Source organism: Schistocerca nitens, chromosome 4, assembly GCF_023898315.1.
Source record: "Schistocerca nitens isolate TAMUIC-IGC-003100 chromosome 4, iqSchNite1.1, whole genome shotgun sequence".
NCBI classification, from domain to species: Eukaryota; Metazoa; Arthropoda; class Insecta; order Orthoptera; family Acrididae; genus Schistocerca; species Schistocerca nitens.
Window position 1 is genome coordinate 197,813,077 of NC_064617.1, and position 12,245 is coordinate 197,825,321.

General features: G+C 42.8%; 1 protein-coding gene across 1 annotated transcript in view; it reads right to left on the reverse strand.

The window, feature by feature from the left end:
* The window catches only part of LOC126253157 (uncharacterized), a 215,773-nt gene that overhangs the window by 144,078 nt on the left and 59,450 nt on the right, over positions 1 to 12,245 (reverse strand). Inside the window, exon 2 of the mRNA XM_049954315.1 lies at positions 1,408 to 1,598. Within this exon, the coding sequence (XP_049810272.1) occupies positions 1,408 to 1,598 (191 nt within the window). The remainder of the gene's footprint in view (positions 1 to 1,407; positions 1,599 to 12,245) is intronic.

A 12,245-nucleotide genomic window follows, 5' to 3' on the forward strand; every position in this document is an offset into this window, starting at 1 on the left:
ACTGTACAGGTTGCATCCTCCAGTAACACAAGCAATACTTTTGACACGCAGAATCTTGTTCACGAAAATGTTATTTGAAACATGCTTTGTTGAATGCACCACTTTTATTGCACCCAGATCTTAATAGAAAGTTTTCCATTGCCACCGACAGTTCTAACACCGCTTTAGGCGTACACATTTTTCAGGAAATTGAAGAAGATGGTTGTACAGTAATTAAAAACATAGCCTTTGCGAGTCGCATTCTGTCACCTGCTGAACGCAATTATTCTGTTACAGAACTTGAAACATTATGTGTTGTATGGGCTTTTACGAGATTTCGGCATTTTCTTTATGGAAGACACACTACCGTTTACACAGACCATAGAGCGATACAGTTTTTACTTTCGGCTAAATTTACACACGATAGATTAAGTAGATGGAAACTTTATTTGCAGGAATTTAATTTTACAATTGTTCACATTCCCGGCACACAAAATATTGTAGCAGACGCACTATCCCGTTCTCTTAACAACAATCAGCAAGACATCGCAACCAACTTCCGCAAAGCAAATTTCAGCGTCATGTACAGTCAACAAGTTGCATTTGAAAATTTCATTTCGTCGTCATTACAAGATATAGCACAAGAGCAAAGTAAAGGCAACTTGTGGAAAGAAATTAAACACCTTTGGCAAGATAGGAATAATGTTACCATTAGAAACCATTACACTGTATGCAATAATATTCTGTTTCACCGCTCTCATCCTGACAGCAATAACTGGTTATTATGCATTCCTGACGAACTTGTTAACAAATTAATCTGGTATACTCATTTAAGTTACGCACATTACGGAGCCAGAAAATGTTTTCTTATACTGAGACAGAACTGTTATTTTGCCAACATGGAGAAACGTATACGACGAGTTTGTCAGAGAAAGATAGGTCAACCTTGAGAAAGATAGTTCAGGCTTAATCCTTCTGGCAGTACCCGTTTTTCTACCTTGTCTTTCCACCAACTAGTGCTGCTTCTAGGCTCTGCCATCATGAGTGATCTGCCCTGCCTTCTCCCCTATACATAGCCAATGAATTTGTATTCAGCATGTGAGATCCAGTTAATACCAACGTTTTTAGGTGAAATATCCCTTTATTTTGAAAACCACCTTTCCGACACCCTCCTCTCCCATCCTGACCAATCTCTACTACTTATGCCCATATGGTAATAACTCTTAATTATCTAAATATTAAGGATGACTAAAAAAAGAGCGTCAATGGTGCGACTAGAGTCTTATACGACTTGCAGAGACCAAGGATAGTAAACACACTACCCATACTTTTGTTCTAAAGCAATAAGTAATCATCGAAGAGATGCTAAGAAAGTCAAGAAGAAAGCGATTATGACAAAAGCAACACAAATTAATTTAAAAAAAATACCTTTTCAGGTTTATCGGTAAATGTCCAGTTCCCTTTGGGTGACATTACAAAACATGATTCCATGCCCGGAAACCTTTCACTTAATCGTATTAAGGCTTCTTCATTCTGCACTACTGCTATAGGCTGTGATTTCGAACAAGATTGGCCACGTACTACACCATTCTCCTCCACTTCATTTAAAAAAGTACATCCTGTAACAGAGAAAAATAATAATTCTTTAATAATTACAACAAATATGTAATTGTAAGTCTGTCAGGAAAGAAAAATGGTGCTGCTAACCGAAGTCCGTTGTACCCACATATAACATAGACGCTGTAACACATATCTAAGTGGCTGAAAGAATTAAGAATCTTCCTCAGTCGCCACCCGCACCGAACCCAGAAAATGGGTAAGATGGCCTGAAATGTCAATGTATTTCAACACTGCCACCTGGCAGAGAACTAGAGTGTAGCTTACGCTGGGAAAGTTGACATTCACATATTGCCACTCATCACTAAATAAGGCAACTGCATGTCCAAGGAAAATCTTCACAGCAGTATTTCTTGATTACTTGTGAGAAACGAATTCATCCTTTTATATTCATATTCGGTGGGAACATTGATGGCCATGCTATTGCGAATTTTGGAACCATCCTCATAATAGAAGTATATTGGCATTCTAATAGTTCAATCTATACGTCGGTCCATGGTCATAATGATGAATAGTATTTTCCAGCGATTATTATGCGACCATACCCGGGGGGGGGGGGGGGGGGGCGGGGAACACGATGTTTCCTCTCTGTCCAGTGCAATGGTGATTGGCGGCCAGTGACGTGGGGTGGGTTGATCTTCGAGGTAGAAATGGGTGTTAGGAGAGATGTAGTTACATTTAAGCCAGATAAAATGAAACGAACAAAAATTTTGTGCGCGATTTGTGGAAAAGAAATCTTTTACTTAAATTATATTTACAACAGAAAAATTCTTAAAATCAGATTCTTATCCCTTATTTATACACTAATTGAAAAAGCCACTTCACTGGATCTTTTCTCCCTTTGTTTCTAAACTATAACAATACAATCTGCAGCTGATCATTTCATTCGTAGGGCACCTGACTTCTTCAAAGTTTATAAACTACATTTTGATTGATATTTCGAATAGGTTTTGTATTTTGTCCAACTAGCAAACAGCTGTATGAGTAAGAAACATGCTTCTTTTAAATTCACTCCTCAACATTTGAATGTTTGTCCTTGTGCCTTATTGAGGGCCGTACGATACGCTAAACTTACCAGGTACTGAAGCCTTTTCAGTAGGAACGATAAATCAGTTGAAACATGTGGAAATCGTGGTTGACTACTATTTTGCCTTTCCAGTTTAAATTTACCTTTCTATGATGTTGTATAGAAGCTTCTTTGCGGGGATATATTGGGAACATTGAGCAAATGTAGGAATTCTGTTGGGAAATTTACGCTTTCGTCTTGGTTCTCCAGTCTATCAGTAGATTTAAATATTGTTCTTCCTCTGGTATCATATTCTGTATTCACTGATTTGTTTACTGAATTACGTTATTTTTTTACTGCCAGAATTCTTCGCGCAGGCTTGCAGTTTTGGTTTCTGTTGCGTAAAATTGCTCTAAATTAAGTTTTATAAAAGAGATAAAGGCAAGGAAAATATTAAAAAACTACTGTTTTATTAATAAAATAGGCTGGGGTGGGGCTGATACTATTTTTCTTCGTGTAGGGGGAGGCCTACAGGAGAACAGTTTGATAACCACTGGCTTAGATGATTTTGGTTGAGTGTGCGATCAATGTGGTACGTGTCGATTCCAAGTTGTATTCTAAAATATTCAAGAATAATCTAGAAAACACGAAAACAATCATCCACATTCGAGAATATTCGTAAAACCTCGAAAATATTATACACTGAAGCACCAAAGAAACCGGTATAGGCATGTGTATTCAAATACACGCAGATAACTGAGCTGCGGTAGGCAACGCCTATATAAGTGTTTGGCACAGTTGTTAATGGCTCTGAGCACTATGGGACTTAACATCTGAGGTCATCAGTCTCCTAGAACTTAGAACTACTTAAACCTAACTAACCTAAGGACGTCAAAAACATCCATGCCCGAGGCAGGATTCGAACCTGCGACCGTAGCGGTCGCGCGGTTCCAGACTGTAGCACCTAGAACCGCTCGGCCACCCTGGCCGGCGAACAGTTGTTAGATCGATTGTTGCTGCTACACTGGCAGGTTATCAAGATGTGAGTTTGAACGTGGTGCTATAGTCGGAGCACGAGCGATGCGACACTGCATCTCCGAGGTAGCGATGAAGTGGGGATATTCCCGTACGACCATTTCACGAGTGTACCGTAAATATCAGGAATCCGGTAAAACAAGAACAGGACCGACGACGACTGAAGAGAATTGTTCAACGTGACAAAAGTGCAACCCTTATACAAACTGCTGCAGATTTCAGTGCTGGGCCATCAACAAGTGTCAGCGTGCGAGCCATTCAACGAAACAGTATCGATATGGGTTTTCGGAGCCGAAGGCCCACTCGTGTACCCTTGATGACTGCACGACACAAAGCTTCACGCCTCACCTGGGCCCGTCAACACCGACGTTGGACGGTTGATGACTGGAAACACGTTGCCTGGTCAGACGAGTCTCGTTTCAAATTGTACCGAACGGATGGACGTGTATGGGTGTGGAGAAAATTTCATGAATCCATGGACTACATGCCAGCAGGGGACTTTTCGAGGTGGTGGATGCAATGTAATGGTGTGGGGCGTGTGCAAGTTGGAGTGATATGGGACCCCTAATACGTCTAGATACGAATCTGGCAGGTGACACGTCCGTAAGCATCCTATCTCATTACCTGCATCCATTCGTGTCTATTGTGCATTCCGACGGACTCTGACAATTCCAGCAGGGCAATGCGACACCCCACAAGTCCAGAATTGCTACATAATGGCTCCAGAAACAAAAACACTGTTCTGAGTTTGAACACTTTCGCTGGCACCAGACTCCCCAGACATGAAAATTATTGAGCATATTTGGGATGCCTTGCAACGTGCTGTTCAGAAGATATCTCCACCCCCTCGTACTTTTTATGGACAGCCCTCCAGGATTCATGGTGTCAGTTCCCTCCAGCACTACTTTAGATATCAGTCGAGTCCATGCCACGTCGTGTTGCGGCATTTCGTGCTAGCGCGAGCCCTACACATATTAGGCAGGTGTACCACTTTCTTTGGCTCTTCAGTGTAGAACAATCTTGAATTTTCTTACTTCGAAAAATACGTTGTTTCAAAAGAGACAGAAAATGTACTCATCAGCACTTCAAACACTCATATCTCCACAATTAGAACAGGTACCATTGCACTATCAGTGTAGCGCACAACAAAAACCAGTGATTGGCATTGGGAGGTTTTGGTACCTTCAACTTCACCCACCATCACTTCAATTTTTATATGTATAAACTGTTTGAACGCGACAGCGAAATTCCATGCATTGTATATGTGGTGTCACAGCCAGACACCACACGTGCTAGGTGGTAGCTTAAATCGGCCGCGGTCCTGTAGTACATGTCGGACCCGCGTGTCGCCACTGTGTGATCGCAAACCTAGCGCCACCACAAGGCAGGTCTCGAGAGACTGACTCGAACTCAGCCCAGTTGTACGGACGACAGAGCTAGCGACTAGACGTACGAAGCCTTTCTCTCTCATTAGCCGAGAGACAGAATAGCCTTCAGCTAAGTTAATGGCTACGAACTAGCAAGGCGCCATTAGCCTTACAGTGATTGTAATTAAAGTCTCCTTTGTGCGATGTACCACAATGATTGATTAAAGATAAGTATTATACCAGCTACGTACTTTTCTTCATAGCATTAATTACGTATCTTGTTCCAGTACTTCACGCCCGTCTGCGTTAGTCTAGCGTGCCTTTTAAGCCACCTCTATCTACAAGGTGTTGGCCCAGCTGCCGACACATCAGTATAGGCGCAGTCCTGACCAATGCCTCATGTTACAGTGTAAACAGGAACAGCACACACAAGGGCATTATAACGGGTGTCTTTGAATTTCACGTTATCATTCAAACCAACAGTATGCCTTGACTCACAGATTCACCTCCCAATGCTTTGTGGTCGCTGACTCGAGTATACTGGAGCATTGTAGCTCATAATATTTCATTACCTACTTCGTAAGCATGCTTCTATTGACGTTTCACAATGCAGATGAGTAGATGTCAATATTAGAGGCTGTCATTTTATTTTGTTCAATGCCGCAGTTTTAACTATTACGTACTCATTTTAACATTCTTATTTTAGTTCACCGTGAAAACAAAGTTTATGCAGAGTTTTCACCGTGAAATAAAATAAAAAGATAAGAATTCGTACGTAGCAGTTGAAACAGCGGTAGTGAACAAAGTAAGTTTTCATAGTAGTATAATTTTAATGATTCCGTGGGTCACTTTTCCAAGAATACTGGACGTCTCATGTTATTGCAATTTAAGATAATTAGAAATGACATAACTTATATCACAGGCATTTACATTCTTGCATGTCTGGTTTGACAAGGATGGGATCTCATAGTAGGCGCAACTTGTCTGAAGTAACTTAGCGAAACCACGTAAAACCTAAACCAGGATAGCCGGTTGAAGATCGGAGCCTCCATCCTTTCGAGTACAATGTCCGTCAGAGTTATGTTGAGCTCAGAAAGGGGATAGGGTATTAGTATTATGCATTGTAGATTTGGCGGAAAGAGGTGTTCCAGAAGTATGAAAGTGTTATGTGCAATGATAAATGTTTTATTATTATTATTTACGTGTCTTACAGGTTTTTCCAAACCACGCTCTGTGTTACTCGAGTAATACTTCAGTGTGTAGAATGCATTGTTTAGTAGTTACTTTTTAACTGAAATAACACGTCTACTAAAACGGCAAACAAGGATACAACACCAGAAACCATAACTAGCTGTATAAACACCGCTACACATGAAAAAATCGGCACACAGTACTGACTGATTTCTGAGAGGAAGAGTAATTTTAAAAAAATCGTGAACGTACCGTAGCTCTTATACTGTAGTTCTGGAACATGTATGGGAAAATAAATGAATCTTATCTTGTATAAAGCGAAAATTCCGCCATTTCTTTCCAAGCATGGAAATTAAGAAGACTTGCAATATCCAAGAAGATGATTATAACTGTGTGTTTAGTGAATACAATGATATAAGTAATATATATATATATATTTCTGTGTCAGTAATTTTTATAACATGTGTGACTCCAATAACTAATGAGACGTGTCTATGGCCAGACTGCAGTTAACACAGAACTCCGGACGGCACGAACACAGCCGTAATAGGATAACGAAACTTATAATTTCGAAGTTCGAGATAACTTATAACAACTCGTCTCAAGGCAATCGCAGTGACGAAAAGTAAATTCTGATCAGAAGCCGGCCGCGGTAGACGAGCGGTTCTAGGCGCTTCAGTCCGGAACCGCGCGACTGCTACGGTCGCAGGTTCGAATCCTGCCTCGGGCATGGATATGTGTGATGTCCTTAGGTTGGTTAGCTTTAAGTAGTTCTAAGTTCTAGGGGATTAATGACCTCAGATGGAAAGTCCCATAGTGCTCAGAGCCATTTGAATCTTATCAGAAACAGATGCCAGATTTTGATATAGATATACGTGGTTAATCGGTTTGGGACGAGGTTCAAGCACCAAAATTTCGTTTGATATGTCATATGTGTATCTTCAGTTTGAGTGCGTCAGCAGATATGGTATGGAATGGTGGTCGTGAGAACTTAAAGAGCTTCGCTTACGCTAGTTATCGTATCGACGATTTTAATAACAAAATTATTTAATGTTACTTATAATCCGTCTTGATTGCAATTTTTTTTATTCATATGACCAGTTTCGATTCATTCAGAACCATCTTCTTTCTTCTGGTAGACAAAACAAATGGCATGCTAGGAACAAGAGCATCATAGGGCTGCTTAGCCAACAGTCCTGTAGACTCAGCAATACTCCACGTCTTCCAGGCCAGAATGTTTGCATCTGGAAATCCTTCAAGGCCACCATAGTCAGCATGATTGCCCCAAACAACAGCCAGTGTCAGCCATGTACTGCCTCCAAACACTGCTTGTACATCACAGGTGAAATTAAGGCACAGTCCACGAAACACATTGGGGCTCCAATTAATTGCAGTTTATTAAACTGCCCAGCCAGGTCAATATCTATTGCTTTTAAGCTCCGATACACAGGTACGCTGCGCCGCCAGAGACGACGGTAACCTAGACGTCGCAGAGGCATTGCTGAGCCACGTTAACACATGTTACATACACTCCTGGAAATGGAAAAAAGAACACATTGACACCGGTGTGTCAGACCCACCATACTTGCTCCGGACACTGCGAGAGGGCTGTACAAGCACTGATCACACGCACGGCACAGCGGACACACCAGGAACCGCGGTGTTGGCCGTCGAATGGCGCTAGCTGCGCAGCATTTGTGCACCGCCGCCATCAGTGTCAGCCAGTTTGCCGTGGCATACGGAGCTCCATCGCAGTCTTTAACACTGGTAGCATGCCGCGACAGCGTGGACGTGAACCGTATGTGCAGTTGACGGACTTTGAGCGAGGGCGTATAGTGGGCATGCGGGAGGCCGGGTGGACGTACCGCCGAATTGCTCAACACGTGGGGCGTGAGGTCTCCACAGTACATCGATGTTGTCGCCAGTGGTCGGCGGAAGGTGCACGTGCCCGTCGACCTGGGACCGGAACGCAGCGACGCACGGATGCACGCCAAGACCGTAGGATCCTACGCAGTGCCGTATGGAACCGCACCGCCACTTCCCAGCAAATTAGGGACACTGTTGCTCCTGGGGTATCGGCGAGGACCATTCGCAACCGTCTCCATGAAGCTGGGCTACGGTCCCGCACACCGTTAGGCCGTCTTCCGCTCACGCCCCAACATCGTGCAGCCCGCCTCCAGTGGTGTCGCGACAGGCGTGAATGGAGGGACGAATGGAGACGTGTCGTCTTCAGCGATGAGAGTCGCTTCTGCCTTGGTGCCAATGATGGTCGTATGCGTGTTTGGCGCCGTGCAGGTGAGCGCCACGATCAGGACTGCATACGACCGAGGCACACAGGGCCAACACCCGGCATCATGGTGTGGGGAGCGATCTCCTACACTGGCCGTACACCACTGGTGATCGTCGAGGGGACACTGAATAGTGCACGGTACATCCAAACCGTCATCGAACCCATCGTTCTACCATTCCTAGACCGGCAAGGGAACTTGCTGTTCCAACAGGACAATGCACGTCCGCATGTATCCCGTGCCACCCAACGTGCTCTAGAAGGTGTAAGTCAACTACCCTGGCCAGCACGATCTCCGGATCTGTCCCCCATTGAGCATGTTTGGGACTGGATGAAGCGTCGTCTCACGCGGTCTGCACGTCCAGCACGAACGCTGGTCCAACTGAGGCGCCAGGTGGAAATGTCATGGCAAGCCGTTCCACAGGACTACATCCAGCATCTCTACGATCGTCTCCATGGGAGAATAGCAGCCTGCATTGCTGCGAAAGGTGGATATACACTGTACTAGTGCCGACATTGTGCATGCTCTGTTGCCTGTGTCTATGTGCCTGTGGTTCTGTCAGTGTGATCATGTGATGTATCTGACCCCAGGAATGTGTCAATAAAGTTTCCCCTTCCTGGGACAATGAATTCACGGTGTTCTTATTTCAATTTCCAGGAGTGTATATGTGACGCAGCATGTGAAAGTTGCTGGATTGGACGGGTTACTCCTGTAACTGAAATATCAGATCTGAAGATGGTTCTGAATGAACCGAAACCGGTCATATTAATAAAAAAAATTTGCAATCAAGACAGATTATAGGTAACATTATACAATAACTGATTGCTGCTATCCCATCAGACATTATGTCTGTTTTTGCAAACAAAATTGTTTCTATTTGTTGTATCTCAATCAAGTTGTTAATATACTGTGTGTCCGAGAGGTCCACGTACCTCTAGGTTAAATCAGTATGTTTCGTATTTGAGTGCTTGCTTCGAAACTCTTTCAGTATTTTTGCATAAGCTTCAGTAGTCTCGTACCGACGGTGAACCACATTGACTTGATTATTCCCCACAATGAGTAATCAGACGTCGTAAGGACCGAGCATTTCAGTGGGGCTAGAGACGTTGCCGAATTAGCCCGCTTCCAGTGGCTTCTAAACTGTTCATCAAGAAATTCACGGACTGTGCTGCTGTGACCGTACATGATTCATGGCTCCCAAGTCTTCGTATTGAGGCGTTCACCATGTAACACTTATGTCAAAGTAAGAATTTCCGTTCACATATCGTTCAAAAAATTATGGTACAAAGCGATATAACTATATCATCTTGGCCCGTATCATAACACGAATCGCAGGCCTATCCAATTGCCTCATGTCACGGGCATTTCCTTTTACCAGAAAACCACATTCCTCCGTATAAACTGCTAAACAGCCGCCCCTACTGATTTCGTTTCATGCAACCCACAGTGTTATAGCTTGCCTTCAGAAAGAAGGGCGAGATTTTGACATCCTCCCGCTCGTTACACGCAAACTATTAATCACAAAGAAAAAAAAAATATCACTATCTTTTTGGGGAAAATTTAATGTAGTTAAATGTTGTACTGGATAGGTTTTCGCTGGAGACCACGGTTTTCGAGTTATTCAAGAAAAAAATACAAAATTTACAAACACACCTGCAACCGTACACTCATCTCTCACCAGTCGGCATTACTAGTATTTTGTTCGTGGGACTCTCCAACCACTGTACAAAAAATTTCCTTCTACACAAACTATTTCCGATATTCAACATGAAAATATTCGCATTTTTTGTGCTCCAATAGGAGCATTTTTCCGCTGGTTCCCTTCTTTTCCTAGCTGCAGCAGAGCATGTTACACGTTTGAACAGAAATGTACTGGCTAGAAAATTTTTGATAATTTGCTTATATGAAATTGAACTAAAGCAACAATAGTTTTACACTTCAAACCGTATTTTACATTTTGCATGTGCTTCAGTTCTACAACAGAACCCTTCTGATGATAACGGAGACACTTTACAGCATATTTCTCAGTGCTGCGTCACGCCTGATTTTAGGTGCGTATTTTACGTGTACAGATGGGGTCACTTTGAACCTCTGTTTATCTCTGAAACGCATAAATATGTGAAGAAAATGTTCAAGATGGTTCGAGATCGGGATCTCAGGAACATATCTTAAAAAATTTCAGCCGTTCCCTGTGCATAGTAGTCTTGGAAACCGCGACTCGGTTTTTCTACGAAAAAATGGTAAAAAGCTTTGATGGTTTTCTAAGTAACCTCCTATGGAACAAGGGTGCCTCCATAATAACTTTAAGGTCCACCACGGACCGCAACAAATGTAAGACGAACCAACCGATTTGATCTGTTTGCCCTAGCAGGAAGAAGAGCGTAATATCCATACTTTGACCCTGTATTAATAGGCTAACGACGCTAAGAAGGTCTTTCTGTTGGGTCTGCAAATGGTCCCTAGCTCATGGGCTATCCAAAACACTTGACCCTGTTTTTCTATAACCAATGAACCCGAGGTATGAGTCCCTAAAGATTCCCGTTTTTATATTCGACGTTTTGGAACATATTAGGTAACACATATCGTCGTTTGTGTACCGATAATTCTATGGATGGTGTAATTGCCTAGAGGTAAAAAATGAAATTGATAAACCGGCTTTACAGCAATGATCATCTTTTGAAACCGCTGCCAATCTGATTCTGTATACCTAAGCGAAGTAATAATAACGAAGGATAAATACTGGTTTTCGCAAATGGACTGTGAGCTATTCGGCGAGTTACCAACCTGCGCTGTGAGAGACTACCAACCGACGAGGTGTGAGAGTCCTGCCGGAAACCAGTATCCTGTGCCTTCCTAGCTGCCACACACACTACGAGGAAGCAAGCCTCTTCATATACTGACTGTGCTGAAAATAGGGAAACCCCGGAAAGAAAAAACAGCTAAGTGGAATTAAGAAGAAAGAGCTCAGCTTGAAACATTGTTTTGGTCCGTTCCTCGGAGCTTCCGTGGCATCGCGAGCGGCAGCGACCAGAATGCACGCACTCTTGGCGACGTCTAGCCTGCAATGCAAATCAAGCGGCGCAATGCTCCTCGAATTTAGTCAGGAATGTCTACTGGCGGGCCTGGATTAATTAACTATTCAGATCATTTTAAATAAGGGTCGCTACCCTCGCTTTGACCCGTTAGGCAGGGTTCACTTCAATGATTAAAAGCTGTCTAATGTAACGAAACTGGTTACGTGGGGAGACAGTGTAATTTTGCTGGGACGAAAACTTTCAACATCGAAAAGAGATTATTTGATTTAAACAAAAAGCCTCAAAAATTTGTTGTTGTTCTTGCGTTCCATAGACATTAAGAAACGTGTGATCATGGTGGTGTTTCTTACTGATCACATTGGCCTCCACCACTCAAAGAATTACTTTGAGACAAATGCAAATGTTTATTGCTAGAACAGTTTCCAAAACATTACACTTTAGTAATTAGTTCTGCAGTGACACTTATATAGTTCAGTTGATTTCTTATCCGTATGTTCGGTGTAGCTCCGAGTAATCTGCTTCCTGCTGAAGTAGTCGTTGCCTCGGTCCATTTCATCTGCTAACTGGATCAACTTACGTGAATTTCATGAAATAAACCAGGAACAAAGTCGTTTTATAGTGGTTTATTTATGACAAGCTGCACCATTTCTTCTTAGTGGGAGCCCACTCCACAAAACAGGCTACATAGTCACAATACTGTATTACAACAATTAGATTATTGCACAGA